Source organism: Sceloporus undulatus, chromosome 1 (genome assembly GCF_019175285.1).
Source record: "Sceloporus undulatus isolate JIND9_A2432 ecotype Alabama chromosome 1, SceUnd_v1.1, whole genome shotgun sequence".
Lineage (NCBI taxonomy): Eukaryota > Metazoa > Chordata > Lepidosauria > Squamata > Phrynosomatidae > Sceloporus > Sceloporus undulatus.
Window position 1 is genome coordinate 335,052,177 of NC_056522.1, and position 21,570 is coordinate 335,073,746.

General features: G+C 37.9%; 1 protein-coding gene across 3 annotated transcripts in view; it reads right to left on the reverse strand.

Annotated features, from left to right (window-relative positions):
* RALGAPA1 (Ral GTPase activating protein catalytic subunit alpha 1) overlaps window positions 1-21,570 on the reverse strand; it is a 238,317-nt gene that overhangs the window by 155,335 nt on the left and 61,412 nt on the right. For 2 of the 3 annotated variants that reach the window (XM_042445431.1, XM_042445430.1), the window contains exons 14-17: window positions 20,780-20,909; window positions 20,048-20,285; window positions 18,637-18,798; window positions 7,674-7,814 (exon numbers count right to left, since the gene is read on the reverse strand). In XM_042445431.1, coding sequence (XP_042301365.1) covers window positions 7,674-7,814; window positions 18,637-18,798; window positions 20,048-20,285; window positions 20,780-20,909 — 671 coding nt within the window. The remainder of the gene's footprint in view (window positions 1-7,673; window positions 7,815-18,636; window positions 18,799-20,047; window positions 20,286-20,779; window positions 20,910-21,570) is intronic. The other variant, XM_042445432.1, reaches the window with a different exon arrangement.

A 21,570-nucleotide genomic window follows, 5' to 3' on the forward strand; every position in this document is an offset into this window, starting at 1 on the left:
TTTGATCTCATCTCCAAGATTTCATTATGTACATATATGCATATTTCAAAATCCAAAAACCGCAACACTTCTGGTACCAAGCACATTGGATACTAAGCTTGCAATGACGGGTGCTAGCTATGTTCCTATTCCAACCCACAATGACTAGGATTTAAGTAAACTATTTAGAGCCAGCCATCTATTTTTGATCAGGCATGCCTAGGTTGCAAGTCATCAGTTAGCGTACTTACAATTTTTAAAAATAATCTTAGTGAATTCACTAGGTGGACCACTTTGCCTTCTTTTTGGGATCATTATAATGATGCCTTAATTTTATGATTTAATTTGGATTTTAAATCTTAACTTGCTTTATGTATTATTTGTTTTAAGCATCTTAAACTAGCTCAGAAAGGCATGAAAAACAATGAATCAGACTCACTAAGGAGATGAGGGGAAAACATCTATTAGAGAGCCTTAACTACTTTTGCTTAGCATTCTAAATGGCTGAATGAAATAATCTAGCAATAGAATGCCCCCCATTAGCAGTGTGCCCCCTTCCTAATAAAAAAAAGCTTGTCAATACTCCTGCCCACTCCACACAGCCATTTCTATTGTAACTCTTAACAGATGGGCGAGGGGAATCACAGAAGGAAGAAGTTTTAAGTTTCTCTAATCCAGAAGAGTCAGAGATACCTTCAACACCCTATAGTCATTCTACCTGAATATCTACTGTAGGATGATCTCCAGCCTGGGGAACTTTATTATGGGAAAAGCTTAAATATAGAACACATGCTCAACTACATGTATTCCCTGCAAAAAATCCCATGCATCTCAAGGTAAGACTGGGAAGATTCCTGCATGACCTCTTCGAGAGCCATTACCATTCAGCGTAGACAATAGTGAGCTGGAAAGGCCAATGCTTTAACTCAATATATGTCACTTCCTTATGTATCCAACTTCTAATCAAGTAGTAACTCCCTCTCTTCTTAACAGACACTTCCTGATTTGGCCTAAGAACTTTCTAGCACCTTCAGAAGTACAAGTAAGCCAACATTAAATCTAGGGGTTGAGACACTGAAAAAAAGCTTTTGCCTGACCTGACATAGGAGAACTTCTATCATTTTTATTAAAATATGCTAGTTCTATGTGGGAGGAAAAGTTGTTATTACTTATTGCATGGCTCTTTTCTAAGAGGGTGTGCTCTCACTCTTACAAGTAAAATGAGATTATACAAACCTCTGAAACTTTATACACTGAAAGGATCATCATAGGAGTCAAATAGCATTGCTCTCTCTGCACAGATACCAAACAGTCTCTGTGCCATTACTAGAAATGGAAAGCTATGTACCAGACGTAAGCAACACTGGGTGGCTAGGAAGCTCCCCAGGAGCCATTGGAGCACTAGACTTCCCCAATGCATCCCCCTGAAAAATAGGAAATCAGGTGGTTTTTGGCCCCCAAACTCTTTTTAGGCAGTGTGTGTGGTGAGGGAGAGTATTTTCGCCACATTTCTAGGCTCCTGGAGCCATTTTTAAACTGCTGGTTACCTCCCATTTACTTTTTAAAAAGCTTTCTCCTGGGCCTAAGAGCACATAGAGCCCCTGTTCAGAAATATAGTGAAAATGCCTCTATGCCGCACAGAGGTAATTGGAAGAAAAAATGGGGAAAGTGTTTCTTGGGAAAAAATATATTTTGGAACCCAAGGGGCCCAGGTGTGTGTGCCAAAATGGCCCTGGGGGCTGCAGGTGGTGCACAAACCACACTTTCCCCACCTCTGTTATATGTCCATCTGGCCCTTGGAACAGGCTGAGTGCAGACACCAGAGGTGAACATGGACCTTTCCATTTTAGCAATGGTTCATGTAGGGATGCTGCTACAGGAAGAGTAATAAAAACAGACCGTTAGATGGATTAATCTGCACACATTTACTCACGTCTGTATGGCGGCAGATTGAGAAGTTATACTTACCAAGGAAGTTCATTCTTGGATTCTCCAATACTGCCTGTTTAATTTAACTGCCTATTTTAATGGAGAGGTGTTAAGTATGTCTAATCAGGCAAGAAAAATAAAACTGACAGAGAGGCAGCAGAGAGCTTGAACAGTAAAAACTGAAAAAGAACATAGGCTTCTGCCAGCACGAGTCGGCATTTGCGGGATAAACCCAACAGTAGTAGATAACTCAAACTGCCATCCTGAAAATGTGTCCCTGCTATGTTTATTATTACAGTTTTTTTAAAAAATCTGATGAAAGCTTTAAACAGAGGTGTTTCTTCAGAAGCTAGATTTTGAAAGAAAGTGCCTTTCAAGTGTTTTTAAAGTTTTGCTTCAAAGTGGCAGGAGAGCAAACTAAGGAAGCATTTTTAATGTGTGTGTGTTTTTTTATTTATATTCCGCCTTTTCCTATGTGGCCCCATCCAGCAACTAAGATTCCACTCACAAGCTGAATGATTTCAGCAATACTGCCCCTACAATGAAAAAACTAACATTATTTGCTTTAAATGAACAACATGAAGATTCACATATTTGTGAAAATACATTTTCAAACATTGTGATCATATGTCCAAAACTGAAAAGTGCAAATCTGTGCAAAAGCACAAAAAGAACCTACATGCAAAAATAAATGCATACATAAATATTTTTGGCACTTGTCATATTGAATTTTTAAAACTATGATATGTTCAGCAATCGTGCACTCTTTTTAAAGGCTAGAATTCTTTGGGACTTATTCAGGGAGCTATATTGCTCTTGCTGTTTTAGTAAAGCAAGGGGTAATGTGGTATGATTCTGATGACTCTCAATTAAGTTAACCAAGTGACCTTTTTCTTACGGTTCTAGAGAGTCCCTGTCCTACAGTTGTACAGTGCATTAGAAAACTAAAGAAGCAAGTATTAGTGGAGCAATCACTTCCGCTGCACTAACAGAAGACTAACAGGATAATTTCCCTCCCTGAAACCCTTTCACCATCTGTTTTGAATGGATAAGGAACAAATATAGTGCTTCTTACATTATCCGACGTGTCTGGCAATTCTGCCACTCCCAGTTTGCCAAGGATAAATATCTGTGCCCACTGACTACAATGTTTCTTTTTTTCCTTGAAAATCTTTAGAAACCAGCATCCACTACTTTGAGAAGCAAGGCGCTGAGTCCATTGGGTGTGGGGTAGGGACTGCATGTGGTCACTTATGAGAAAAGGAGCAGTTTCTTGTTCTGTCATACAAAGTTGGATATCATCCATGAAACCTTTATGAAACCTTATAGAGCTTATTGTAAATTGCTTTAAGCCCAAGATTAACAGAAAGAGAAAAGCAGACGAGTGAGCTAAAATTAATCCAATGAATTTTAACAGAGAAAAATGTAAAGCAGTACATGGAGCCAGGAAAAAAAAATGAAATGTAAAATGAAATGCACAAATATAGGATGGGTGACACTTGGCTTGATAACAGTATATGTAATCATGATCTAGGAATCTCAATAGAGAATCCAGAGTTTGATTTGTTATGTGCTTTTGAGTTGACTTCAATTTATTGCAACCCTTTCACAAGCTTTTCTTGGCAAGATTTATGCAGAGCAGTTTGAAATGGTCTTCCTTTAAGGCTAGGTGGACGTGATTTGCCCAAGTTCACCTAGTGTGTTTCCATAGCTGAGCAGGAATTTGAATCATGGATTCCTAGAATCCTGCTTCAACACTCAAGCCACTGCGCCATCCCAGCTCTGCAGCCAAAAAAGACCACTCATTAAATAACTAATAAACAGATGTATTTTGAATGGAATGATCAAACACAGAATCTTAGTGTACAATGCATAATTCAGTGCAACTGAACTGTGAATATAAATACAATATATTTTAGGATTCAACAGAAAGCAGAGGAACATATGTTGACAACAAGAAAAACCACAACCAAATTAGTATTTGTATTAGGCCAACAGAAGCATCAAAAAGTACTGTTAAAGCTTCCAAGCTCTCCCTAATTTTCCATCAGGCAAGATGGTAAGTGAAGCAAATACACAAGAGGGGGAGGGCAAAAGTGCTTGGTTGTACAAGCCATGGAATCTGCATCTTGTTAATTTTAAGGTAAACTGGGACATTCAAATTGGGCTCTGTGATATCCTGAGGTTGTTTAAGGTTCTCTCAATGGTTACTGGGATGGAATAACATCATTATCATCATCAACAACAACAAAAACATTGATGTTATATTTTTAAAAATGGGGGATCAACTGGGAGGGGGTTTTCTTCCAAGTAACCCTTGATAGTTTCATATGCAATCTGGAATCATCTCACTTCATGATAAAGCCCAGATGGTGAAACTGTAGTCCATGGATTACACATACCCCTCAAATTTCCTTTTGAAAAAGGTGTTTTTTTAAAAAAACAAACACCCAGAATGCCTCCCTGCTCCCCTCTAGGTGGTGGATATGTTCATCTGTCACTTTTCTTTTACTCCACTGGGTTGTTTTAGGGGTAGGCAAGACCTTTCCTGATAACCAGAATTCACCTTCTGGTCAGAAAAAGTATTACAGGCTGCGCAGATTTCTGGTGCCACCTCTAGAGCACCCACGGCACATGGAATAAAAAAACTCTGTAAGATCAAAATAACAACAACAAACAAAACAACCCCCGCCCCCAAAAAAAACACTACCTGTTACCAAGTTGTTTGTCAACTGGCCTAAAAACTGGTATACTATTATTCCTGAAGTTCAATTGGGACTAAATAACATACGTAGACCCAATGATGGGAGAAATCCATATAACTTCACATATGAGATGCATATGATCACCCCCTTTCAGGACATTTTATCCACCTCAGGAAATGATGCTGAGTGTTTAATCCTGTTAGAAAAAATGAGAACCGAGTTGGCACAAATGGAGCTGAAAACTGTGGCCATCCAGAAACTGTCTTCTGCCACATGGACTCTGGTAGTGCAAGAAAAAATAATGACAAAACACCAACTGAGACCAAAATAGTTACCACCTTAACCCCTTTCGAGAGTGATTAGTTCAAGAACTATTGCTATAATGGGCCTGAAGAAGCAAGAACCGACAGTTTTAGTGGACAACTGTAACTGAGCCCCACTGCCAGATTAGCTGGAAGATGATGAAATGATCCCACCCACATGTAGTGTGCCAAGCAGAGATACTGAGGATGTACAAACTTGTCTACAATACACAAGACACCATGTGGACATAGGTGTAAATAAGAGTGTTTGTGATTAACCTGGCATTGCCCACAGCTTCAGTCACTTAATTCTGGCAACAAGAGAGCTAGTTATTGGCTGATTTTTGGTGTTATTCTTGCCTGAACTCCTTAAGCTGAAATCCGTTTACTAATTAGTAGTATATTATGAAAAATATGTGTGCTGGCAGCACTGTACTTGGCATGTCATGTGTAATATTGATATCTAATATATTTGTTTTGATTAGATGAGACAGCTGTTTATATAAATGGGGCACAGTGGAAATTTCTTAGCTGATTAACCAAATGGAGGCCAAACAGAAGCTTTGGGACAGTAAAGAACCAGATTTTGCTCTTCGCAAAGCTAGTCCCCCTCTTGGCTTCTGCTGCACAAAGCAACTGCTGATAACCTAAACTTCCACAAGCTGTATTATTTTCTTGATGAAGATGTAAGCTGTATTATTTTCTTGATTAAGTTATCTAATACCAAAGAAATGTTGGTGTAGGAATACCTGTAAAGAGACAAGCTAAAAGAGTGATTATGGCGGGTTACAGACCGCCATTTCGGACATCCTCAGGACGTCCCAGTTTGAAAAACTTCTAGACGCCCCTACTCCTATTACGGACAGAGTCCGTAACAAACGGCGGCGGCCGTTCCACACGGCTGCTGCCATTTTGATGTAGCGGATGCTGTGCGTCCGCACGTCGCGCAGCAGAAGTGACGCTGCAAGTGCGCGATTAGTGCCTCGTGGCGTCTCGTCTGGACCGCAAGAAGGAGCGCGATTCTCGTGCTCTTTCTTGGCAGCATCCGGGAACCATGCTGTTTGGCTGCTGCGGTTCCTGGGCGCTGCAACCGGCGGCGGCGGCAGACCGCCACTTCTTGGCAGTCTGTAACGCACCTATAATGCTTTGGTATAGTTCTAAAAGTGAATATTTAGTTATAAAAAGTGTGCCCAGACTGTTCAGTGTCTATGTTAGCTGTGCTGCTGAAGACAGCACATTTATCTGTGTTATTTGTGAATACTAATATAAAGCTGCAACCTATTCTCCTGTTAATTTTCCAGATAGACCAAGGCTTAAGAATACTCAAGGGGAATATTATTGTATGTTTTTAATATGCTGTAGGCCGCTTGATTGTTTTCACAAAAAGCATGATATAAATAAAAGTTTTACTTATTTTGTCCAATAGTCAGCGCAGCATCCATAATAATAATAATAATAATAATAATAATAATAATAATAATAATATGGATGCTGCGCTGACTATTGGACAAAACTGCAACCTGGCACTTAAAGACTTGTTTCTCCAGCACTTCTTTACATCTCAGTACCAATGCTGTTAAAATACTTCCATCTAGATAGAGGAAAAGGAGAAAAATTCTTCATTAAGCAAGATGGTTAACTATATAGTACACTAAATGCGAACTGGTTACAATTACTTACTGAAATATGCTTTACTTGGAGCTTTGCAAATCTCTAGATATGATAAAGGATTTCATAACTATAAATGTTAGGAAAGAATGGCCACATGTTTTCAACCCCTTTTTATGGCCACCTAGTACCCAGACTCCCCATGATTAAATATCATGATTAAATGCCCCAAAACACTTTCTGGAGCAGTATTAAACGATAAAACACACCAAACATGCTGGACTTAAGAACACACCAAATAATCAAAATCTGAAAATTTGTCCAAAGTACTCAGAAGTTCAAATATGAAGACACTTTCAGTCACTTCTGGGCTGACTCTTTAGCTAATTTTCAATTGAAAGTGCTACCAAAGGGCAAAAATTGGCCTTTTCTGCAGTTGCCCATTCCACCATTAGCAACTGCTAGCAATGTAAGGAACCTATATATCTTTCTTTTCAAATAACAGTCATACATAATAATTAGTTCCCCTTTTGTTGAGTTTTTACTGTGGCTTTCTTAGCAATATTTCTTTCAATTATTAAGTATTTTATTTTTATTAATGCAAGTCTTCTCTTTTATAACTACCATGCATAGTTACCATGCATTTACTGACATATTTCCCAAGACATTAATTTGAACAAGCAGTCAAAAGGAAAAAAAGCCACAATACTGATAAACTAAAATAAACAATAGTGAAACAGCAATGATGTTAACTATAAAGTATGTAGAAAATATCCTCAACATCTCCGTGGAAGAGTCTTTATGATAAACCTTTTCTTCTTCCTTCTCCTGTCCTGCCATTCCATGAAGAAAATGTATTTCAAAAATATCAGATACTTGTGTCAAATCATCTTTTTAAAATTCAGCTGCAAAGGCAGAAAATTGCATTATTTCAGTGTAATTGGCACAGCACTAGCTTCTCACAGTTCCAGAATGAGCTGTAAATGTAGCATATAACATAATTCGAAATATTAATTCTTAATCCTTTCCCTATTTCCTCCCCACCCCAAAATATTTTACTTTGAAAAATGCATTGATTATGCGGATTTTTGAAAGCAGAAGGATTAAAAAAGTGAAAAGGGGGTGCAGAAATTAGCAGAGGTGGCACTACCTGAAAGCTCATCAGAAAGGGGAGTGAGAACAATATCAGGCAAGAAGGGTTTGGAAGTATGGATCAGAACAGGAGCACTTTTAGCACTGCGTATATAGGCCGATGGTAGAGCACATTCACCAATGGATCGGCTTCTCATGGCTTTAAAAAAGGGAAAAGAAAGAAGTGGGGAAGGAAAAAAAGAAGAGTGACTATAATGAAAGGCTGTTTCACAGAAAAAAGCAGCAACAGAGAAAACAAAGATAAAAAGGAAGAGAATTTAAATTAAAACATTTCAGCAAGGCAGAATATTTGCAGAGCTGTAAGGAAAAAATAATCAGTGGCACATAAAACATTTTGACTTTAATTAGCTTTAATGCAAGACAAGAAATAATGCCTATATTTTCACAATTACCAGTATTTTGCATTCAAAATAAAACACCAACAAACCAATTCTATGAATGTCTGTTCAGAAAAAAGTTCCACAAAATTAATGGAACTTAACAGGTATGTGTGTAGAAGACTGAAACCTAAAATATATTCTTTTTGACCAACTGGGGTTTTAAAACAGCAAATTCACAGCCACAGCAATTATATGTGTGCAATTCTACACCAATAAAGCACATATTCTGTCCTTGATCTTATCACAGTTTTTTAAAAGTGAGCATCATTTATAGGAGCCAAACTGAAGATCTTCTGCATTAACTTTTAAATAATGAGCAAGAAAAAAACAATTTGGTTTTTTTCTGTTCATGAAAACTCAAGATTTCAAGGGCAGAGTGAGAACACTCAAAAATACTTCACTACTTACGGGCTCCATCTGTCCATATGAATACATGTATGTACACAACAGGGATGGGAAATGTGGTCCACCAGAAGTTAAGGTAGTCTCATCACTGCAACCCTCATCACTGGCTATGGCTAGAGTAGTCCAAGAATATCTGGAAGACCATACTTTCTTCATCCTTGATATCGGGAGTATAACGTGTGATCTGGGCAATCTACAGATGACATTAGTTTAACACAGGTTCCATTTAAATCAACAGGTCACCCCATGACTTTAACTTAGTTCCTGTGATATAATTTGGTTGCAGCTGAAATTAGTGGGGTTTAACGGCAACAAATTTAGTTTGAATACAACCAAATTTGCTGATGGTGACTTCACCAATTACGGCAGCAGATTCATCAGCCACTATAATTGTGCAAATAATTTCTCAATAGCTAGTTATGATTGACCTATGATATTAGTTTTCATACACAAATAAAATTCCTGAATGACTTCAGTTATCTTAAGAGTAAATGTGGTATTCAGAAATAATGTATTCCATTTCATTCCTACCAGACCTCTTTCAGCACAGAAAACTGGCTGCAAAACTAGAACACTGAACAATTTGAGTTGTGTTTTGTTCAAAGTGAATGCCTTTGTAAACTAAAATTAAATATACTATTCAAATCAAAATGATAGAGGAGCATAAAATAAAACACACCACAACAATGAGCAAAATAGCAAAATATGCCACCTAAATGGAAATGCTACAGAATGATGCAGCAAAACAAACATAAGCTGCTTTAAAATACAAAATTAAAATTGCCCGGTATAAAAATATATTTTTAAAAAATATGAATTATTTCCCAACTAAATTATTGCCTATTCCCTCTAAAGCATGGGTTCCCAACTTTTTTAAGGGCTCCACAGAACACAAGTTGAGAAACACTGCTCTAAAGTTATCTATTCTAAATAGAGCCTTGGCAGTTAAAAATATTACAAAATTATACTATTGTAGCAACACATAATAATAATAATAATAAAATTTTTATTTGTACCCCGCTCCTTCCCAAGATCAGGGCGGCTTACAGCAAATAGTTAAAAACAAGATAAGTACAATACAGATCAAACAACCAAAAAAACAGGCTAAAATGCCCCATTAGCCCAACCTCTTGGCCACGAAAGAGGAGGGAGGCCCACAGGATTTTAATCGGGGAATGCCTGTTGGAACAGGAAGGTTTTCAGGTCCTTCCTGAATTGGGCCAGGGTGGTAGTCGAGCGGAGCTCAGTGGGCAGCGTATTCCAAAGGGCTGGGGCAGCAGTGGAAAATGTCCTCCGTGTGGTGGAGGATAATCTAGCCCCAGGGACCTTCAGTAATTGCTGCCCAGACGTTCTGAGGGTGCGAGGCGGAATGTACGGGGAGAGGCGGTCCTTTAGGTATCCTGGACCCAAGCCATTTAGGGCTTTATAGAGCTCTTAATCAGAGCTCTTAATTATGCCATAAACAAATAAGGTGAACCTAGAATGTACTATTAGCTGTAGCATTTTAGGTGTTAATGATGCATCTAACCTAGCACAACCCACTTCCCTATTTTCTTATAACTTCATTATACAGTGCGTCCTCGCCTTACGTGGGGAATCTGTTCTGGATCCCTCCGCGTAAGGCGAATTCCGCCTATGCTCGAGCCCCATTGGAAACAATGGGGCTCGTGCGCGGCAGTGTGGGCGCACGGGGGGTGCTGTGACACTCTAATCTTGGCACAATGAGGCTTGCAAAGAGCCTCTAACAGTGTGAAATAAGGATTTTTAAAGTCTCACTGGCCTGTTACAGACTGCCAAAATAAAGCTGCTTTGGGTCTCTTTGGAGGTATGCTATTTAAATGATGCATGCATCCTAAGAGTCTGGAGGTTGCACCAAAGCCACACTCCATTCCTAAGCACTGGAGAGCAGCTTTTGGTGCAGCTTCCGGATTCTTAGGATGCATGCATCATTTAAACAGCATACCTCCAAAGAGACCCGAAGCAGCTTTATTTTGGCAGTCTGTAACAGGCCACTGAAACACAGGGGACATTTTCTGAGGAACAAATGACTGCTAGGCAGGGAAAAGTTAGCTTGCCCCAGCTCTGCAACGCACCTCCCTCAAAAATCATCTCTCCCTTAATACAACTGGGCTTTTAGAAATCTTCATAGTCACTAATGGGATATTTTGAAAAGCCTCATTGCAGAGTGGGAGGCTGTATGTGTGTATCAATTACTCAGGTCTGGGCATATCAATCACATTAGAGGTCATATGCCAATAATAGGATAATTCCAACTATACTGGCATGCAGGCCTCAATGTCCTTGTCTGCAACAAATATCACCTTCCCACCAAATAACATTTCAACTTCTGAGTGAGATCAATCACTCTATTTAACACAGACCACACTAAAAACAAATAGAACCAGAATTACCCACTGTAATGTTCCCATTTTTAAAAACACATGAAGTTCTTCTACAGTAAGGGTGGACAAAATGCATTTTTGTGGCATCAGAGCCCTTCAAAGGTCAAATTTTCACCTCTAAATGCCCTCTGGGGGCATGGAAGGCATTTCTACTATTTAAGGCTTCCTCTGGGTCTTACAAATAGTTCAGTGGGGCTAAGAACATGGCTACAAAGCCCCCCTCCCTCATGTCCTTAGTGGGGCATCTGGAGGGATTTTTAAAAACTTGCAAGAACACACAGCCCTCCAGGGTCTCCTGGGAAGTTCATGTGGTCCCTAGTCTTCCACAGTTGCCCACCTCTGTTTTACAAGCTAAGAGGCCAAACAGAATCAGACAGGTAAGTCTTCCCTATACTGGCCCTACAGTTCCTAGACCTGGATGCCTGCCACTCTCAGTTTGCCTTATAGTCCCCTTTAAAACCCCTCCTTGGATTAGGGTGACTAGGCCTCCAGGTGACCTACCTTTGGACTAGTGTGTGTGTTTGTTTTATGTTCTTTCTGGTAAGTGTGGCCTACACTTGGTTTAGAGTTAAGGAAGCCAGTCAAACAAAATAACAAGAGAATTAATATGGTTTATTTTATCCTGCATAATAGAAAATACTTTAACAGGCTCCATTTCTTAGTTGCATGCATATAACAATATTCAGCCTCTTATGTCAGACCTTTTCCTTCAATCAATTCAGACACCCAGTATACAATCACTCCCAACTGACTCTCTCCCCTGACACATCTGGCTGTCAACTCTCAGCTGTCAAACCTGTCTCTCTTCCCCCAAATACACATTCCTACTTTTTATACTTTGATCCCCCAAACCCTTCTGAACTGTAAATGACTGTCCAAAGCCTCCTTCAAGAGCTTCACTGTGGAGCTAATGTGGCCCCTAGCTTTGCACAGTTGCCTACCCCTGCTTTGCAAGCTAAGGGGCCAAATAAAATGGGATAGTAAAAAAAATCTTAATATACAAGGAGTATTGACAATTTGATCATCTGTATTCTTTGAAAAATATATCCATCTACAAAGAGAAAAGTCAGGTGTAAAAGTACGATTTAAGGTATGTACATCTGTAAGAGATGGAAATATAGTATCTCAGATCACTACATAGAACTGAACTCAGGGGCCATACACATGACTACTAGATCAAGACAGACTTAGAACAATGGCTTGAAAGCTTTGATCATATTTTCTCTAGACAGAGAACTAAACCTCAAGCAGCATACACTGGCACAAATGCTGGCATAGTGAAATTTATTGCCAAGGACAATGAAGGGATCACCAAAACCCACACTATTGATGCATTTATTTATTATTATTTATTTATGGTATTAAATGTAGATGTAGACAGTGGATATACACAACCATTTAAGCACAAACTGGCAGGCAGACTGTATATGACTGTCAAAAGATATTCCCCACCAACAATCTCATGAATCATCTCCAGGATCAAAATTAATCTATTTCAAATTATTCTTCATTGTACAAAAAGGAAAATGTTCAACAATCCATTTTGTAGCATACAAGATGGAAAAAGAACTAGTAACTAAGTCTATATATTTTGATCACAGAGCTAAAGGAGATGTTGCAACTGAATGCCATTCATAATCTACAAACCACTCTCTTCTCTTCTGTTTTCAGCCTTTATAACCTGTGTTTCATCTTTTCTTACATTTTTATTGTAACAACTCTGCCTGAAGACCTTGCTTGAATCCTGAATGAAAGCTTGCTAGGTTTAAACAGCATGATCGGATTAAGTATAATTAAAACTTACACATCCCACTTTGTGCAGCTAACCCAACTCTTAATAGGATAAACCGTGAGAAACATAGATTAAATCAGTGCTACTCAAAGTAGTGGTCTGTGGACTCGTGCCAGCCCACATGTCACTGGCTGCAGATACCCTGGCAAGTTTCTAGGAAAAAACAAACAGTTATAGCCAATGGACAAAAATATGGTACCAATCCCTAGCATACGTGGCAAAACCAATTAACTGTCAGACACCCTACAACAGACAACCATAGAAACACGGATTTAAACTGTATCATGGAATTCACCCTTCCTCTTTTGAAGTTTATGGTAATCAGAGTTAAATAATAGTTTGGTACCTTGTCGTAGGGTTTTCATATCAGGAATTTTATACTCTTATGATCAAGGCATAGAATCACATACAGTAATGTTAATGAATAATTTAACTTTCTTTTTATTGATAAAGCAGAGCATAAGCATCCCAAATTCAATAAATAAATAAAATTAAAATGACCTGGTAAATCTTGCTGATTGACAATTACTCTATCCATTTGGAAAGAGAGAGCAGTGAACAATAGTTTTATACAATTAAAGTAGCATATAATAGTTTTTGTTGTGTGATCTAGCTGTCCTGTATGGCCTGATAAGCTGTAAATTAAGCTTTGAGAAGTCATGCTGATCTTAAATACTACTTGCCTTAGGGATAACTGAGACACAGAATTTATGTGGGAGTGTGTGTGTGCCTTCAAGTTACCCATCAACCTATGGCAAACCCACAGAATTCATAGTAGGTTTTTTAGGTGTAGATGAGGGCAAATGTGAAGTGGTGAACTCTTATATAATGATAAAATTGCTGTCATTCTATAGAATTAAGGGTTTAAAAATGATCTATACATATAACTTTCTAACATCATAAGGAATAATCTCACAAAATGTACTCTTCTCTATAAGGAAGGAATAAAAATAATGTGCAAGTTTTCCTGATGAGATTATTTTTAGAATAAATTTTCAATGAGAACAAGTTTTATTGTTGTTGTGTGCCTCCATGTCATTACTGAATTATGGCAACCCTAAGGTGGCCCTATCATGGGGTTTTCTTGGCAAGATTTGCTCAGAGGGGGATTGTTTTTGCCTTCCTCTGAGTGTGTTTTACCCAAGGTCACCCAGAGGATTTCTATGGCTGAGCAGTGATTCGAACCCTGGTCTCCCAGTGTACTAGTCCAATACTCAAACCATTATACCATGCTGGCATCAAGTACTTCTCAAATTTTCCAGTTTTTCTTTTAAAATCATTTATAAAAAGAATTAACATGCAATGAAATCTCCAGAATACTTCAGTGAAATGAAGCCAAATGTCACAGTTCTTATTGGTGCACTAGAGGCCAACACAAAGGTTCAGAAATGTATTTTTGCCTTGAATATGATGGCAGGATTTTTCACACTTTTCAGTGCAAAATAGGATCTTGATCAATCCCTACTTCCTTACTGAGATGTCAAGAGTTTTCAAGAAGGGGAGAATAGTCTTAACTAGGGGGGAAATTCTGCTTTGGAGGAGTTTCCTAGCTTTCTGAGGCATGTTTTTAGCATTTGGAGGGTCGCTGCAGAATGGTAAGCGCAGTTCCCTCCTGCTAAAGAACCAGCTTCTGCTAAAAAAAGCATTCTACTGCATACATCCCAACACAAAAAAAGAAAGAAAGCAGACTCTCCTGGATCTAGAATGTTCCAAACACAGGCACAAAATTTAATATGTGTAAGGCACAGATAGTGCAAAGAATAAATATAATTCTAAGTTATGAGCACAGACATACATACATAGTTTGCAATGTGACTTAGCAGAAAAAGGCAATCACTGAGGTTCTACAAACGTAAATGAGACAGAGTAAGTTTTTTTTAGTCCTAAAATATTATCAGGCAAGGAAAAGAAGCACAAAATTAGGATGTGCTGGGATGCTCAAGTAACACTGGTAGCTACGCTATCTTTAGTACAGCAGGCATAAGCTTCTTCAAAATCATGACTTGGCCCTGGTTAAAAGTAAATTAGAAATGGAGATATATATTCTTCATTTATGACTGAGGGTAACAATTAATCACTAACTTTAATAATACTGACCGTACAGTATTATTATAGAGGTAATACCTAGACAATACAAGTAAAATACTTGGAACACTTTAAATCACTTTGTAAACATAACAGTTTGAGAACTAATGCCATCCACACGCCAGTCTACATGAAGGATACCACTGACTGCTGAGCAAAATACAGTCTGGCCATAACCTCCCAAAAAAAACAACAACCTAGTCATTATGGATATGGAATCTATATACACCAACATTCCACACCTGAATGAACTACAAGCCATCAAAAATATGAACCAGCAACCCTACTCACTACACTCTGCCACTTTGTACTTACTAATAGTTTCTTTACATTTTGGAATAATATGTACTTCTAAGTCAGTGGAACTGCTACGAGCACCCATATGGCACCACATTATGCAAATATCTTCATGGGTTACCTGGAAAAATGCTTTCTCAACAAATGCACTCAAAAATCTCTCCTCTGCCTATGATTTCTTGATGACCTTTTTGTTATCTAGACACATAGAAAGCAATCACTTGAGAAGTTTCACCAAGCTTTCAACAACTTCTGTCCACACAACTAATTCTTTTTCTTGACATCACTGTGCAACTGCACAATGGACTTCTAATGGATACCATGCTTTATCGAAAACTACACATACTTACATGCCTCCAGTTTCCACCCAGAACATACTACCAATCTATTGTTTATACCCAAAGACTCTGAAACAACTGCATCTGCTCAGACCCACATGAAAAGACATTCAAAATGCTCGATTTACAGCAGCCATTTCTCAAGCTACAATACCCACCAAAGCAAGTGAGGAAAGAAATCAATAAGCGAAAGATTAATAGACAATAATCAACTACTATAAAACAGACCAAGCACACCAAATCACCCAACACTCCAGTGGTCACCTACAGTCCCCAGCTGAGACCACTCAAAACATAATAAACAAGCTACAGCCTATTCTGGAGAATAACACAGCGCTCTCACAAGCTCTGGAAGGTAGACCTTTATTGGCCTACAGAGGGCCTCCAAATATTAGACAATTACTCACTTACATCACAAACCCAGATGCCAACTCAGTCGCCACATCTACTCTGACAGCAATATCAGAGATGCATTTAGTTTCTCTTCCTCCAATATGCTATCCTATGTCTGTAATGATAATCTAAATGCTACATTAGACAATCAGGACAGTCTCTACACAAGAGGATCAATGGTCACAAAGCTGACATTAGAAATGGTGCTGCCACAATTCCCATCCCTGCCATCCCTTCCCCCTTTTTTATAAATACAATTTATTCTTATAATCAATGCATTATTTCATGATGATGCTAATGATGATTTTCATTAGTAACAATTACAATTTTTTTAAAAAAAGAAATAAATAAGAAGAAATGCCTTAATATTTTTTTTCCTTCGTGCTTCAAGCCTGAGGGCAGGGAACCGTCCAATTAAAAAGATTGCATGTACAGCGTTGTGTAAATTTACAGCGCTTTATAAATAAAGGTTAATAATAATAATAATAATAACAACATGTGGTATTTACAAGTTGGAAGAAAGATCAGCATTATGAACAATTATAAGAATATTTACTGAAAGTAATGTACGTCGATAAGTATATGAAATGAGACCTATTCAGAATCTGTATTTTTTTTTTTATTAACAATGAAGATGACCATTGATGGGAAAGGATGATTAAATTATATGTAAAACTTAGGGAGCTGCTTTATACTGAGTCAGACCACTGTTACATTTAGCTTATTATTGCCTTTACTGACTGACAACAAATCTCCAGGATTTTAGAAATGAGTTTTCCTTAGTCATAGAATCATAGAGTTGGAAGAGACCACAAGGGCCATCCAGTCCAACCCCCTGCCATGCAGGAAATCCAAATCAAAGCATCCCCGACAGATGGCCATCTAGTCTCTGCTTAAAGACCTCCAAGGAAGGAGACTCCACTACACTCCGAGGGAGTGTGTTCCACTGTCCAACAGCCCTAACTGTCAGGAAGTTCTTCCTAATGTTGAGGTGGAATCTCTTTTCCTGTAGCTTGCATCCATTTTTCCAGGTCCTGTTCTCTGGAGCAGCAGAAAACAAGCTTGTTCCCTCCTCAATATGACATCCTTTCAAATATTTAAACAGTGCTATCTTATCACCTCTTAACCTTCTCTTCTCAAGGCTAAACATCCCCAGCTCCCTGAGTTGTTCCTCAGAGGGCATGGTTTCCAGACCTTTCACCATTTTAGTTGCCCTCCTCTGGACACGCTCCAGTTTCTCAATGTCCTTTTTGAATTGTGGTGCCCAGAACTGGACACAATATTCCAGGTGGGGCCTGACCAGAGCAGAACACAGTGGCACTATTATTTCTCTTGATCTAGACACTATACTTATATTGGTGCAGCCTAAAATTGCATTGGCCTTTTTAGCTGCCGCATCGCACTGTTCACTCATGTTCAACTTGGGTCTACTTGGACTCCCAGATCCCTTTCACACATAGTTTCATTCAGCCAGGTGTCCCCCATCCTATATCTGTGCATTTTATTTTTCTGCCCTAAGTGCAGTACCTTACATTTCTCTGTGTTGAATTTCATTTTGTTAGCTTTGGCCCAGCATTCATTTTGAATGTTGATCCGTCCTCTGGAGTATTAGCTATTCCTCCTAATTTGGTGTCATCTGCACATTTGATAAGTATGCTCCCAATTCTGTCATCCAGGTCATTGATAAAGATGTTGAATAACACTGGCCCCAGGACAGAGCCCTGTGGGACCCCACTGGTCACTTCTCTCCAGGATGAAAAGGAGCCATTGTTGAGCATCCTTTGGGTTCGGCCGGTCAACCAGTTACAAATCCATGTAATAGTTACTTTGTCTAGCCCACATTTTACAAGCTTGTTTGAAAGAATGTCATAGGAAACCTTGTCAATAGTAAAAGAGTACAGAGTCCAACAAGTTGACAGCAGCTTGTCATGGCACAAGGGTCAATGAATATCTTTTGAAAGCTTTGGAATAAACTACCAATTCCATATCTTTAAAATTAAATGCCTAGAACAGGATTTATCCTATTTCAACAAGAACAGTACACTTCTAACATTATCGCAATGGGTAAAAATTTCAATAGTTTCAATTGGTAGAATTTCTGCAGACATTAATGGCTATGGAATCAGTGAAATTGTGAATGTGAGTAATTTCCCATGTATCAGCAAATATTATATTGAATACTAGGCTTCCTGAATTGTTGCAGTTCAACAATATTAAACAAGATAACCATTATACGTTTGTAAATTTCAGACCATGTGCTCATACTAGGAATTTTAAAAATTAAGCATCTTCTACAATAAATTTCACTTGTGGCTTATTTTAAGCAACCAATGAGTTTTACTATGGCTAGTCTCTGTTTCTCATATGGTATTGTCTTATATCATATCTTACTACTATATCAAGGATAAGACAAAATAAAAAATCAAATTACATACTAACAGTAAAGTGACTGATGTAGATACTTTTGTGGTAGGTACTTCTAACAGTCCAAATCTATGTTTTGGTAGAATAAACGTCAACTCTTCTATGGTGCTTATTTAATGTTTTAGAGCAGGGTGAAGAAGATGTAAATCTCCAAATACTGATGGACCACAGTGCTCATCATCCCTGACCATTAGTTTTCCTGACTCAAGATAATGAAAGATTGAGTCCAACATCTGGAAAGCTGCAAGTTCCCCATCCCTGGCTTATAGAGCACAGTGGCTGTATGTTTGAGTATGTCTGAACAGTCAGCAATGAATACACATACATCTATATTTTGCTAATGATACCACAAAGAAAGTATATGAAAAAAGTAATTTATATGCAAACAGATGTTTCTGTCTGTACATTTTCCTTCAATGCAACATCAGTCGTCTTTAGAACATACCAACTGTTTTTTGTCGTACTATGCTTCTGGCCTTTTCTGTTCCTGGAGATCCAGTAGTTGTTGCACTGCGCTGCCTCATTGGCGCTTGTCCAGGTTGATCACGACTCCAGCCTCTTGAAAATGACTTATCAACAGATGTCTTTTGAAACTCATGTCCAACTCCTGAAGGGGAAAAAACACATTAGTGGTAATTATGAAACCATCCATCCAAGAAGATAATGTAACTGTGATAATGATTTGTTTTTACTCTGCTTTAACACAGTGGCATTACTCAGTGCCATAAATTTCACTACACAAATACTACTATAACAAAAATAGCATTTAAAATCAAGTTATATTGAGAGATCCAAAATAAGTAAAGTCAATGAAAAAGTTATTTTATCACTATTTAATATTGCCTACCATTCCAATAATATATCACAAAGGCTTTTTTCCTACTAAAATTACTACAGTATATATTTTTACCAGTTTAAATTGCTTCTCTTAAACCAAATGCCTAAAAAGAAAACTGATTTCCCTCTACTACCACTGTCTTTACTACAAAAAAAGGGTTTAACTAATTCTTTACAGTATGAAAAGTATGTTTAGCTATTCAAACACAGTAAGAGATATTTTTTTCTGTCTATTTTGATGTCATAATAATAATAATTAAAAGATTTATTTCTAGCCCGCCCTATCATGGAGAATCTGGGTAGGTTACAACAGTAAAATACATCAAGGTTACAATAAAATCCAAAAAAGAAAAAAAAATCAATCCCTATGCCCACTCCCCAATCCCAATGTTAAAACAGGATTAAACAATCATAATATAAAAACAGTAGAATACAAACTTATTCTGAACATCTCTATTCTGCATTATAGGCAACTTAAATGTTCATTTAAGTTTAATGAAGAATTCATTTTGGTAACCAAATCTGAATTGGATGCACTATATGTTGATGATTATTTGTTTAATTTCAAGATCTGTATGATTTTTTTCAGGGTTAAAAATCTGAAGACATTGCAAACATTTTCTAACACTTAGGACAGTTTAACCTATTTTCAAAAAAATGGGGACAAGGATGATAAAACTGGGTGACAAACATGAATTAAAGTAATTTTAAAGTAGCAAAACGACATTAATTTTCTAGTTAAATTGAAATATTGTTAAGGAATATTCAGCATTTCTGCTACACATATTTTGTAAGAAAAATTTTTTTGTGTTGTTCTACCCTATCCAAATCTGAAATACAAATGCTCAAGCATACCGGTAATCAGATTACTTTGGGGAAGGCAATGACATACCTCCCCTGAACCATGATCGGTTTGCCTTAGAGTCATCGTAAGTCGGAAATGACTTGAAGGCACACAACGCACGCACACACACACACACACACACACACACAAACTTCCTGAATACTATATGCCTTACCTTTGCCTTTATGCTTCTTTTGTTTCTGCTCACTTAATTTATCTAGTGGTAGGTCACTGAGATCCAGACTGTACAAGTTTCTAGCTAATACTTTCGTCAGCGTCTCCATGGTTAGTGACCACTCTGTGGCCAACTCTTCCCAGTAAGTCAATGATGACAAGACTGACAAAAGGTCATCCCAGAGTTCTCGGGAGATATACACATTTAGGTTTGCTTTGATCCAAGCTACTATAAGAGTCTAAGGACATATAAAAAAAAATTAAAAATTATTTTACAGCAACAGAACAGAGGCACACAACTCAAATCATTCTTGGTCACTTTTGACTTAGTAAACTGTAATAGAGCTGCATTGCTAAATTGTCAAAAATCATTTTTTGCACATTTTAACTCAGTGTTTTGTTTTAATGTTTTTAATTTTAATTCTCAGTTTACTGAAACTGACAGTACAATGAGAATAGGAATCACCAAAATGTTCAGAATGCCAAAAATAATGTTCAGAATGCCAAAGGTTTTTAATAATTATGAGACCTATTATTATTATTATTATTATTATTATTATTATTATATTGTTGCTAGCCACCTTGACAGAGCTTGGTTTGAAAGTTTCTTTAGATAATGTAAACAAATAGTTAACTCAGCTGAGAAGAATGCTTAATGAAAGTCATCTCAGCCATGTGAAACTCAACCTCATAAAACTCAGAACAACTAAAACGTTAATAAGTATTGATTTGCCTGGAAAAGAGGTCCTGCAAGCCTTCCTGCTAAAGTTGAATTCTTTCTTCCTTGATACTGTAGAAAAATCTGAGATGGTATTTTCAGTACTGATTCTGTGACCCTGAGCAGCACAAGCAGCATCTGTTCCCTGCAACACAATATTAGACAAAGCAACAAATATTAGTCAAAACAATATACTATTCAGCTCATACATATTTTTTACCCATGCACACCATTTTTATTATCTGCTACTGGGATCCAACACACCCCCTTAAAGCCATAACTGATAGTAATGTCAATGTCATATTGAGGATGGGGCAAGCTTGTTTTCTTCTGCTCCAGAGAATAAGACACGCAACAATGGATGCAAGCTAAAGGAAAAGATATTCCACCTAAACATTAGGAGGAACTTCCTGACAGTAAGAGCTGTTTGACAGTGGAACACACTCCCTCAGAAAGTGGTGGAGTCTCCTTCTTTGGAGGTTTTCAAACAAAAGCTGGAAGGCCATCTGTTGGGGGTGCGTTGATTGTGAGCACAGGGTTGGACTGGATGGTCCTTGTGGTCTCTTCCAACCCTATGATTCTATAACTTTGAAATTACTCCAGTTCAACATTAAAAATAGATTTGATTGGCTTCATATCTGAAAAACACTGTCTAACCATGAAGATGTGGGGTACATTGTATTTAATAACGTCATTCTTATATTCTCTTTTGCTACAAAAAGCCTGGGGAAGAAAGAGAGAAATGGGGAGAGAGAAGTTGCACAGATGAAGTACTTGGCTCATAACAAAATGGAGGGGGGAAATGC